Genomic DNA, 11,784 nt, shown 5'->3' on the forward strand with positions numbered 1-11,784 from the left:
TCTGTCTTAGACACGGCTATAAATAGATATTAATCTATAGACGTGACTTTGGATCTTACATTATAATATCATAGTATAATATGATCTAAGTCTTGGATCGAACATTATGTTATCAAAAATTGTATCATATAGTGTTATCTACCGACTACCACAAGAATTCCATGATAGTTTGTAATACGGTATTGGAATTTTGGAATTTAAGTAATTTTAAATTGTGAACCAAATTAAAATTTTAACTTTTGTAGTAATGTAGTATTTATGTACCTATATAGATCGCGTATTCAAAATTAAAATTACAAAATTGAAAAATTTTAAATCTTTTACATCTACAACAGAGCGATTGACGTCTTACATTAACTCATAACTGCCAGGTAAATTATAAGAAATTATATTGTTAAGAATTAACCTGATACCATTTAAAATGAGCTACAAGCTTACCTTCTTTTAAGTGTTCTTTGAATTTATTAATACTCAATTACTTTTTATGTGTATAAAAATTATTTTAACAAATATTTTTTATAAATTAATACCTACTTGAGTAGGTAGGTATATAATGTACGCACTCATTATTTTTTTTTAGGGAGTTTACAAATTGTTCTACTATTCTTATATGTTACATACAAAACAACAAATTATAATAATATTTATGTAATGTAATTTACTTTTTTTTTTGTGGGTGGGAGAGTGGCTTCAGCTTTAAAGGATCTTTGGGGATTCAGGGTACATGCGACTAACTTAAGTATTTTATACTGTGATTCAATAGAATTCCATAAAATAGTATAATATAATAACTATAAAAAGTTTTTAGTTATTATATTTATGATAGATAAATTCATTATAAATTGTATTTAGATACTTAAATTTATGGCTCATATTTTATAAGTTAATACTATACTTACCTAGTTAAACATTATTATTATAAAATTTACAATGAATATTTAATTATTTAATATGATTGTCATAATTATAAAAAAAATAAATAAATAAATATTTCATACATTAAGAGCTTAACCATAAAGTAGTCATTCTTACCTATTACTACTATGTGTGTATGTATATGTATGCCATGTAGTATTATATCAACTTATTGTTCATTTTATTGATTATATCAAAACGCAATGCCATCAATAAATATGTAGTTTAAGTTTCTATGGTGATAACTTTGAACATTGTTCAAAAGTTATTAATTCACAAGTATGTTAAATTTGTAAATTTGATATAAAACTCATACATTTTATAAAATTAATTCCTATTTAAATTTAAAAATATCCATTTTAAATGTTTATTTCATAAATAATGTTCTTTTGGTTTAATCGAGATGGTCGAAATACTCGTAATACTAAACTTCCAAAGGTACAACAAAAATTTAATAATAAACAGTTATCAAATAATCAAAAACGTGTGACATTTTCTGAAAAAAACAAAACTGTTGTGTATCCAAGATATTCGCCATTGCCATCAATCAATTCAAAATATCCTTACAGAATGCTGGAAAGACAAAGAACATATGTTGTTTCAAATCCTGTTTTTGTAAAACCCACAAAATCACCAAAACAACCAAAAAAACCAAAAACATTTAAGGATTTTAAAAAGAGCTTAAACAAAAGAAATAAAAATAACAAAACTGAAAATGGAATGATATGGATTGAATTATAAATTAGAATAAGATTATTAAGAATACTTTCGTTGTTAGCAGTAGCCAGTATTAGAACTTAGAAGTATGTATTAATTTCTAACATGTCTTCCTGTTTGTTAATATAATTTACCAAACAGATATTATTATTTGAGTTAATTTTCTTTTTAATATTTTAAATATTGTAAAATAATTTTTGGAATTTTAAATTCACTTCAAAAGGTATAGATTTTTTACAATTCACATTCACATATTATTAATTCCACCATATGACCATACCTATAAGATACAGATACATAGTATTAATATTTTGTGGGTATTGGAAGAATTAACTCAATTTTTTAACTAATATACTGTTATATTACCTATAACCAATACCAACATTTTGATGTTTGTAATTCAAAATATTTAAACTTGTATTCTTAGTTTCCATTTCAATATTTATAGTAATTTGAAGGGTAATTTGCATTTGAATCTAATTATTTTTAATTACCATGTCTGATCCGGTTGATATGTTCCAAAATTACTTGATATTATTCAATATTGACTAGTTCAAAATCCATTCTAAATAAATTAGCTCATTTCTGTTTACGGAATTGTCTCTTACTATCTACTCATTCATCATTATTGCGACATATAATGCAAAACAGGTTTATTGCCATTTCATAATATTATAATTGTTTGTGATAGGTAGTTAAGTTTATTTTTAAACGTTTGAAAATATTTTTATTTATATTTGTTATACATATAAACTATATAAGTATACAATATAAATGCATAGGAATAATTGTATATTGTCAAATTGGCCCTAGCAATATAGAATACCTATTAATATTATAACATATACTTATAGTATACATAATTTATTATAATTTGATCTCTAGGTATGTATTAAAATGTTTTGATTAAAATTATTATTTAACTAGTGTATAAATTTAGTAATAGAATATAATTTTTTTTTTAATGTCATAAGTATTTTTTATAATTAATTTAATTTTAGTTATTTGTATTATAAATATCTCCCATAGTTTAAAATATAGATATTTTTTATTCTGATTTTTATTTAAAAAAAAAACAGATTATACAAGTTCTATAATTTATAATAATTTATCCAAATACCAAAGTATAAACAATATCATATAATGTCTAAATAATTTTAATGATAGAAAATATTATTATTTTTAATATTTTGTATTTACTAAATTAAATTAAAACATTAAAGTACAAATATTGTAGAAATTTATAATAATATACATTTTTTATATTGTACTTTGTTATTATTACTTTACAAACAGTCTCAAATATAAGTAGTGGTATAGTGTACACTCTACAATATTTTTAAAATTAAGGAATTGCTATCATTATTTCCCATCAGTCCATAACTGCTTGCTTATATTTATTTGTTATTATTCATTATAAATTATAGTATTATGCTTTAAAGAAGTATAATAAAATATTTCATATTTAGTGACACAGAATAAAAAAATAAGAATATTAGATAATATTTAATAAAATAAAGAAAAAATATAACGTTAAAATAATGATAAATGTCAATAACAAATAATTTATGTGTAATCACTAATCATCATAGAAATTGTATCAAATAACTATTAATTTTTGTTGATTGTGTCAATAATGTTTCTACATTTTGTGTCATTTAATACATTTCTTGACACATTTAGGCTTATCTAGTGACTCACTGGTTGATATGTTGAGAAACATTGCTTTTAAGTATTAAACATAATTTTTATAATATCCTGTTTGGGGTTTTTTTTTAATATGTGAACATAGTTGAATATAATAATAAACATATTATCAATTTATTTATCTCATTGTTATTATAATGTAAAGATAGTAATTATTTTGATTTGTTTTTATCACCATTGTAAAAATAAAATTTTGCATATAATTGTTAAATGTTTGAATCTGTTACAAGATAAAATACCACTATTAATTTTGGTTTTCTAAATAATATTGTAATATTTTGTAATAATAATATAGGACATAGGTAATTTGGAATACATTAGTACATTACCTGGGCAATTTAAATTGCAAATACAATTGACAAATTATTTTTTTTTGTGTTATATTTTATATAAATTTATAATAAGTTAATTATAAAAAATTAATAAAAAAATATAATTTATAATAAATAATAATAAAATATTAAATATAATTAACTAATTATATAATAATAGAAAAACAAAAAAAAATTATTATTATTTTATACCTAATATTAATAGATAAATACAAGTTTTGAAAAGCAGAAGTATGTAATTTTTAGTACTATTTTAACAAATCATTTAAAAATAAGTAGGTAATTATGAAATTCTAAATAATTTTCATAGAATTATGTATTATTAATGAATGAATTAATTTATTTTGGATGGCGTTGTGTCATCAATATTAAGTATATAATTAATATCATAATTATAGCTGTTTTTAAGTATTCAAAATATAATAAATAGATAATAATAAAATTATAATCAAATAAATAATAATACATTGATTATATAATTTATTTGTATTTACAATTCACATTGCTGTGACATATACATATATGTATATTAAACTGATATATTTAAAAATGGTTAAATTTACTATTATTTTTAGTAATTTCAAAATTATAGGTGTATACTGTATGGTATATATATAGTTTATTTATAGTTTGTTAATTATTCAAATCAAAGTTATGGTAAAAAAAAAATGGTATTAATTAATTAGTCTATAATTGTTCATTACTGTAATGTGCTAATTATTATTTATATATTTTTGATCTAAAAATAATTCGAAGTTTAAATTCTTTTACTATAATTATTCAGATATTAGGCAGAACTGGCTTAAAAATTTAAGTTTATTATAAAAAATGTACATTATGAAACCTATACATTGAATATTGTAATAATTGTAATGAGAGATATAAGATATGTGTTTTTATTTTTATTTGTGTCTGATTTTGAGTATGTAATTTTTAAGAATTTTTTTTCACTCTAAAATTTAAATAAATACTTCTTTAGTTCTGTCCTTTTATAGTTCTTTTTCAATGCATCTCCGATCTCGTCAGTTTATCTTCGATATATCATAGAACTTATAAATCCGTTTAATAATTTAATGAGTATGATATGGATTTTGTTGTTTAACCCATGGATGATGTTTTACTTGATTCATAGTTGCCCTTTTATTAACGTCTGGTTCTAAAATAATCCTGTAATGTAAACATACATTGGATACTCGATTATTACTTTTACTACATTTTAAAGATTATATTGTAAACAATTTTAAACAGTATAACAATAATTATTGAATAATACAAATGTCATTGTCTCCTCGCACACGGTTTTGAAACTTGCCAATGACAAGTGTACTTTGGAACAAAAATAATAACAACATAATATTTACGAGATAAGTTTCAACGCTTCTCGAGACACTGGTTTCTTAGGTCTGGAGAACTTTTTGGCAATCTGATTGGCAACGATCTGTTGTCGGTTCGAGTGTGGGAATGGCATGGCGTCCGATAGCATCACGTATAGTACAACTCCCAGTGCCCACATATCATAGGAAATCGGGTCGTACGGTATACCCTTAAAATCAAAGAAAAAATGAACCTAGTGACTATGAGGTGTATATTTCGGTATAATAATTTTAACATTATCAAGTCTGATTCAAAACGTACACTTTACGGACTTCAGCTACTAGTTAAGTATAATTATTTAAGATACTTGCCAGTTGGTATGTATATTTTCTTACGCATATCTACCGTTTTTCTAATAATGTGGTGGTTTTCTATAGTATAATAATCACACATTCTTTATAAGTTATTAAAAGTGTTAGGGTTAATGGTATATATCAATATATGTATAAAATATCTCATGAAATATTGAAATGTTTGGCCTAATAATGTCGAGTGGTCAATAGTCAATCATGTGTTATCATCGTTGTATTAGAAAAAATGTATAAAAAGTTAAACATTTTCTGTACAAAAAAAAAACAGATTATAATAACATTAATAATAATCATTATTCAATATTTTTATATATGACGGAATCACCCATTCACTCTAATACAAGAATAATAGTATGATTATGTGGACGGGAGAAGGGGGCGAAAAAGTTCAATCGTGATTCATTATCATCCTGTCACGTAGGACGACAACGGTCGATGTGCGTGTTTACACCTATGAATTTCATTTTTAAAACTGGATCAAGTGTGTTAAGGGTGGCCGATTGGGTTATTTAACTCAAAAATCTTAATTGAAATCGAAAAAGTTACTCAATGCACTGCGATAGCTGTCCCCAAAACTTCCATATTATGATATAAATCTTATGATTAAAGTCGTTCCCGTGGCTCTATATCTAAAGAGAGTTGGATAGTACAAATTACTATTGATCTACTGCAGGTCAGTGGGGACCATTGTGGGTCATTATCTGTCTCACTCAGTGTTAACAATGCGTACGATTATAATTCACACGGAGGTATATTATACAAACTTGTAGCACTTCAGGTGCAGCGTACGATGAACTGCCACAGTACGTTTGGCTCATCAGACGTCGGCCTCGTTCGTCAGCGCACAACCGGGCGAACCCGAAATCGGTCAACTTGACGGTCCGCATGCTCTCTAACAACACGTTCTCACATTTTATGTCCCTGTGCGATATGTTTTTCTGGTGTAGATAATCCACGGCCTCGCATATCTGCCTGCGGTGGCCATGGCGTGCACGATCGTGAAAAAAATCGAGAGCACTCAACATAATAATATATCTTTATCAGTGAGGTATTTATGAGGGACTCATAGTTAAATGTCAGTAACTCTCAACTTTAACCCTCCTTGCATCGCAATACGACCGTTGTTGTTTTCTATCCGACCCCGTTATAAAAACACTGGATTTTTTTTTGTGAAGAGTGAAAAATATTTTACTTAGATATACGTAGAACGACCGAACTTTCCGTTAGAATTTAATATATCGTATAATATTTGCATTTGTATTGATGGCACGAACCGTAAGGATGCTGCAGTCTGCCCGGTAATCATTAGTCAGTGCGTCAGTGCGTTAAGAAAAATAACTATGATTATTTAAAATTTAAAAATTTTAATTTGATTCTTTTGAAAGAAAATTAGTTAAGCAGAACAATTTTAATTATATGAAATATATTTCGAATATTATTGCTACAACGTGCGCATTCATTATTTTGAAAAACGTTGGTTACATTTTTTTTTATAAGATAAATGTGCGATTCTATAACATATTGGTATTAGTCTTATGTTGGTCGTATTTATAAGTCATATTTTATTCAACGGACTAGCTGTACAATTAAATTTTATTTGAAAATTTAAAAGTTTATATACGCTCAAAATAACGCAAGAAAATCACCTATATATACGACGAGAAGGTGTTTAACGTTTTGATTGGAGTTATACATAGGTAATGAACTCGGAATATTATGTGCGTGCAACGAAAAACAACAGCGGGCGATCGGGCCGTGGAAAATAGAAAAATTGATAAATTGAAGTATAAATTTCGGAAATAGCAGACGAGGAGCTCGGAAACGGAATATACTGACCGGAAAAACGTGTGCGCCTGCCACTGCGGTATGCTCTTGACGTGTTGCAAGTGGCTGAGCAGGTCGCCGATCTCGCAGTAGTCCATGAACACGTGGACGGTGTTCGGCGTCACGTATATCCGGTGCGTTCTGACCACGTTCGGGTGCCGGACCGTGCGCAGGACATCCAGTTCGCGGGGCAAGAACTTCCGGACGTACGACGAAGTGCCGCCGTCGCGCCGCTTGTTGATCACCTTGCACGCCACCCGGGCCGTGGACGACTTGGTGGCCGTCACCGGCACCGTCCGGTACGCTATGCGGACCTTGCTGTACGACCCGTGGCCGACGGTCGAGCCCAACCGGTAACCGTCCGCGGTCAGCGCCGCCGACAGCGCCGCCTCGTCGTCCAGGTGTACGATTCGCGGTCGGTGTTTCGGCGGCGACGTCTGTGCCGGCCGGAGCACAGCGGCCGCGGGATTAGGCGACACCTCCGCGGAGGCGGCGGCGGCGGCAGAAGGACGTCGGCTGCTCTGTTGCGGGAGGCATCGCTGTTGCTGTTCCAAGAGACGCTGGTGCTGTTCCAGTAGCCGTTGTTGTTGGTGGTGGTGGTGATGGTGCTGTTGCTGGCGGTTGTGATGCTGTTGCTGGTGCTGATACTGCTGGTGACCGTTCATGGAATTTCCGCTCGCGATTTTAATGGTATCCGTCTAATGACGCGCCTAAATAATATTGTACTATATAATATATACCTTTGCTGTATATATTGTGCGGATGTTAGCAGACGTTATCTCGTACGCGAATTTATCCGGTTCTCTGGTTTAGCTGAGTTTTCGTGATTTTAGGTTTAAAGGTGACTGACGTAATGTTATTATGTACGCCGTTTTTTTGAGTTTTATTTTCAATTTTCAATGTCTAAAAAATGTTTGTTTTCACCGAGCATAATAAAAAAAAAAAAATCGAAATATACGCGGACGATAATTAATAAAATATTTTTGTGTTTAGAAAAACTAGTCGGCGTTGCCATACGCGCACGACATTATTTGTATAGGACGTATTCATCTGTAATACAGTGTTATTTTTACTACATTTATCACTTAATATTATAATACTAAATACATGTATTCGTGATATCGTGTTTTTTGAAGGTGCCTGTGTGTACTCGGAGTAGGATTAAGACCTTTATTGTCTTATGTTAGCATTATTAAGTCGTAAAAAAACTTTTTGAATTAGTGTCATTTGATTTTTTTTACTGTGATAAAAAAGATTGAATCAGTTTTTGTTTTTTTTTTTATATATAAATTTGAAATAACTAATGTAAAATAATAAAATAATTTATTCACCAAGTCTATTCCCCCTACCCCACTTTAATCAATTTCAATTAAATAATAATTATTAATTTAAATGAATATACATTTTTGTGTTGAAAATAGGCTGGTTTCGTTTCAAGAAAATAAATTTACCAGATCATTTTAATAAATAGGTTTTAATAAACCTGTCTACAGATTTACTTAATGATTTTGAGAAAAAAATGTGTTTTGTAGTGCTTGTTATAATATCTTTAATGTATGTATATACATAATTTGTTGCGATATTTTTGTTGTAAATTTTTTTTTTCCGAAGAACAAATAACTGTTACTGAAAAAGTGATATGTAGAGGTATATCACGTAATCGCTTTTAAATTTAAAGTCATTCATTTATCATCAACAATTGGGACTAAGAGCTTGTCAACTAAGTTCTAATCTATATTCCATCCGAATTTTAGTATACTTGTTTATCAAAGCATCCCCCAAATCCAAACTTTTCCCAAGTTTAAATTAATGTAAAAGAATCGTTTTTAAATTTTTATACCTTCACTATAGTACCATTTTGAAACCTTTCATTTATTTAAAGTCGACATAACTAGGTATGCAGATTGATATTTTTTTAATATACTAACAAATGTTGTATAAACACATTCGGTAATTTAATTATTAGGTACCTATTTATTCTCTATATTGATCTAATGAATATTATCTATTTTATACATTAGTGCTATAAAAACTGCTGATAAAAAAAAAAATATCAATATATTAGAAACACTAAAAATAAAAATAAAATTAATTTAATGTTTTTATGTACCTAACAAAATATGTGTAACAAGGGTCTCTTACTTTTTTGAGGACAAAGTGCACGTCTATAATGGTATCCATTGATCTTGCGTAAATTTGATTCTATTTATGATGGTTTATTATGTACCTACCTATTGTACCTAGTGCTTATGACGTGATAGTAATTTATTGTTAAAACTTTTGAGTAATAATTATTAGTCACTAAGGGGTGAGCAGCGAGTCCACCGGAGTATATTTTGTAAACTTCGTTGTCAAACACAAAGCGTTTTAATTTGATTAAGAATTTTCGGCTTGATGTGTATTTACTAGAGACTTATGCATTTTATTTGTTTCAGGGTTTTCTGGGAACTAATTTCACAAAGTAACCATTTAGAAGTTCATTGCGTGTTGCATCGAGCTACACGATGTCGGGCAACGACGATAAAGTCAACAGTGACGATAATTCAGTTGCTGTTAATGCAGTTTCAAACTTCGGTAACGACAGCACGGTGTGTATATATATATGAATATATATATAATAATAATATTATTATATATGCATATTTTTGTATTCATTTAAATTGTGTTGTTTGATATTTACTTTATACATTTATTATATAAATGAAGAAACCAAAGACAATAACAGATAATACGCCAAAAAGTACTCTCAACAATTTGGTAAGGTGTATATATGGTTTTCATACCAAAGTTGTAATGTGTTTGATTGTCTTTATATTATTTTTTTCAGGAGAATAATTCAAAAATGTACGAATTTCATGAAGCCCGAAAAGATATGGTAAGAATCTATAGATCTCAATATTAATTTTCAAAATTATTATAATAAATATATTATGTTGTTACATAGGTATCAAAAGCAACAGCATTTTTGGTAGACGAAAAAGTACAAAAAACGCCTTTTGAAAAACAAGTTAATTTTTTACGTAAAAAAGGATTAACTGACTATGAGATACAAGTAGCAATGCAGAGAGCAGCAGTGATCTGTAATGATAATTCAAATAAACAGAATGGCGGAATTCCTGTAGGCTATAACTAATAAATAATAACATTTATAATTTAATTAACTTAACACCAGTTATTTTTATATAGCTATCACCTGTTCATTACAATTTATCAAATAATCCTGGTGTTATACAAACATCATTTGAATCTCAGAGCTGGTACAGTCGTCTTTTTGGACCAATAGCTTTTGCTGCTGCTGTTGTATACATTGGCTATACGTTGTACAAGGTATGTTAAAGTCATACAAATATTTTAAACCCTATTATCTCATTTTTTGTTGTTGTAGAAATATGTAGAAAAGTGGCTTTTTGGGGCTCAAAAATCTCCACTGGAAAATCGTTTAGAAGCCTTAGAGTTGTCGATTCAAAGGTGCTTAGTAATGTTAGAAGAAAAAAACAATTCATATCAATCATCAAATACATGTTTGGAACAGCAATATGAGTTCAATAATAAAGTCCGTGCTGAACTTAAGTCTATCAAAAGTTTACTTCTCAATAGGTACTTATTTATTGAAATATGGTTAATTTATTTTTATCTATACAATTATTTTTTTGGTTTAGATTCCAATTTCCTCCAGCCCCTGTATCTTCTAGTATACCAGAATGGCAGTTATTAAAAAATACCAAGCCAAAAGAAGAAGATCAAAACAAAACCAATAGCAGTGACATACCAAATTCATTACAAACAACCCAAAAGAATGTATTTAATGAGACTCAAAAAAGTCTTGTAGTTGGTTCTCAATCAAATGGTCTAATTGATGATAGTGATAAGTTTAAAGATTGCATGAAAATTAACTCTGCGTCTACCAAAATATCATTATCACCTAGTCCTAATCAAAGTTTAATAAAAAGTGAAGATAATAAAAATAAGGATAAACACATTGAGAATAATGAAGGTGTAAGTCAATGATGAGAAATGTATGAATATGAAAAATATTCATGAAATCTGGCTTTTTTTTTTATATATAATACGTTAGTCGGGTTTCTTTGGTTATGTATATTTAAGATATAAATAAAAATGAATTCTCTTTTTATTATTATTTTGTGATTGAAATTCTGAATTTAGTTAGTTAGGTATTTTCTACATTTTTGTGACGTAATAAATTAATTGATTGATTTTGTTTTCATTTTGTTTCTTATTTAATGATTGAATAAACAATATGGTAAAAATTATGTTATGATTAAAAAAAAAAAATTAACTATAATTTGGTCCCCGTAAATAAAGTATTGGATTTAATTGATGAAATGGATTTGTGGTAGTTTTTTTTTTATATCTTGGAGTCTGATTTGGCTGTGAAAAAATGTTTTGTACTTAATTAGTAGTACAATTTTTTAAAACTATTTCAAATGCTTAAACTGATATATTTAGATAGTAAATAGTATATAGATAATTTTATCTAATTATTTAAATATTTTTTTTATGTTATAGGTTTTTGGTTATTTTTTGTTTTCATTTTATTAAAATAAAAATGCTATAATTGTATAAAATAATTTTGTTAATTGGTA

At 27.9% G+C, this 11,784-nt stretch overlaps 2 protein-coding genes across 4 annotated transcripts; one reads left to right on the forward strand and one right to left on the reverse strand.

The window, feature by feature from the left end:
• Positions 1 to 148: 148 nt before the first annotated feature.
• On the forward strand, positions 149 to 11,528 carry LOC114118953 (peroxisomal membrane protein PEX14-like). 3 transcript variants are annotated; one of them, XM_050204048.1, is made up of 9 exons: positions 154 to 201; positions 273 to 371; positions 9,616 to 9,768; positions 9,887 to 9,937; positions 10,008 to 10,055; positions 10,125 to 10,298; positions 10,367 to 10,507; positions 10,566 to 10,777; positions 10,840 to 11,528. In XM_050204048.1, exons 3-9 carry the CDS (start codon positions 9,685 to 9,687, stop codon positions 11,186 to 11,188), a joined length of 1,059 nt encoding a protein of 352 aa, XP_050060005.1. In that variant the 5' UTR covers positions 154 to 201; positions 273 to 371; positions 9,616 to 9,684; the 3' UTR covers positions 11,189 to 11,528. The 3 variants fall into 3 exon arrangements, with proteins under 3 accessions (XP_027836192.1, XP_027836193.1, XP_050060005.1); XM_027980391.2 differs by having other exon boundaries at positions 149 to 371; XM_027980392.2 differs by lacking the exon at positions 9,887 to 9,937 and having other exon boundaries at positions 149 to 371.
• LOC114118944 (testis-specific serine/threonine-protein kinase 3-like) lies at positions 4,554 to 8,065 on the reverse strand. Its single transcript, XM_050204047.1, has 5 exons — positions 7,967 to 8,065; positions 7,193 to 7,890; positions 6,121 to 6,328; positions 5,033 to 5,214; positions 4,554 to 4,838 (listed from the first exon to the last, which is right to left on the reverse strand). Exons 2-5 carry the CDS (start codon positions 7,843 to 7,845, stop codon positions 4,742 to 4,744), a joined length of 1,140 nt encoding a protein of 379 aa, XP_050060004.1. The 5' UTR covers positions 7,846 to 7,890; positions 7,967 to 8,065; the 3' UTR covers positions 4,554 to 4,741.
• Positions 11,529 to 11,784: the final 256 nt, after the last annotated feature.

Source organism: Aphis gossypii, chromosome 3 (genome assembly GCF_020184175.1).
Source record: "Aphis gossypii isolate Hap1 chromosome 3, ASM2018417v2, whole genome shotgun sequence".
Lineage (NCBI taxonomy): Eukaryota > Metazoa > Arthropoda > Insecta > Hemiptera > Aphididae > Aphis > Aphis gossypii.

Coding starts and splice junctions, on each gene's coding strand:
- LOC114118944 (XM_050204047.1), bottom strand. CDS start 7,845: ATGAACGGTCACCAGCAGTATCAGCACCAGCAACAGCATCACAACCGC. Junction 5,215..6,120: donor CTGCACCTGAAGTGCTACAA/GTTTGTATAATA, acceptor TTTGATTTTAAG/GGTATACCGTACGACCCGAT. Junction 4,839..5,032: donor GAAGCGTTGAAACTTATCTC/GTAAATATTATG, acceptor TTTACATTACAG/GATTATTTTAGAACCAGACG.
- LOC114118953 (XM_027980391.2), top strand. CDS start 9,685: ATGTCGGGCAACGACGATAAAGTCAACAGTGACGATAATTCAGTTGCT. Junction 9,769..9,886: donor ACTTCGGTAACGACAGCACG/GTGTGTATATAT, acceptor ATATAAATGAAG/AAACCAAAGACAATAACAGA. Junction 10,508..10,565: donor TTGGCTATACGTTGTACAAG/GTATGTTAAAGT, acceptor TTGTTGTTGTAG/AAATATGTAGAAAAGTGGCT.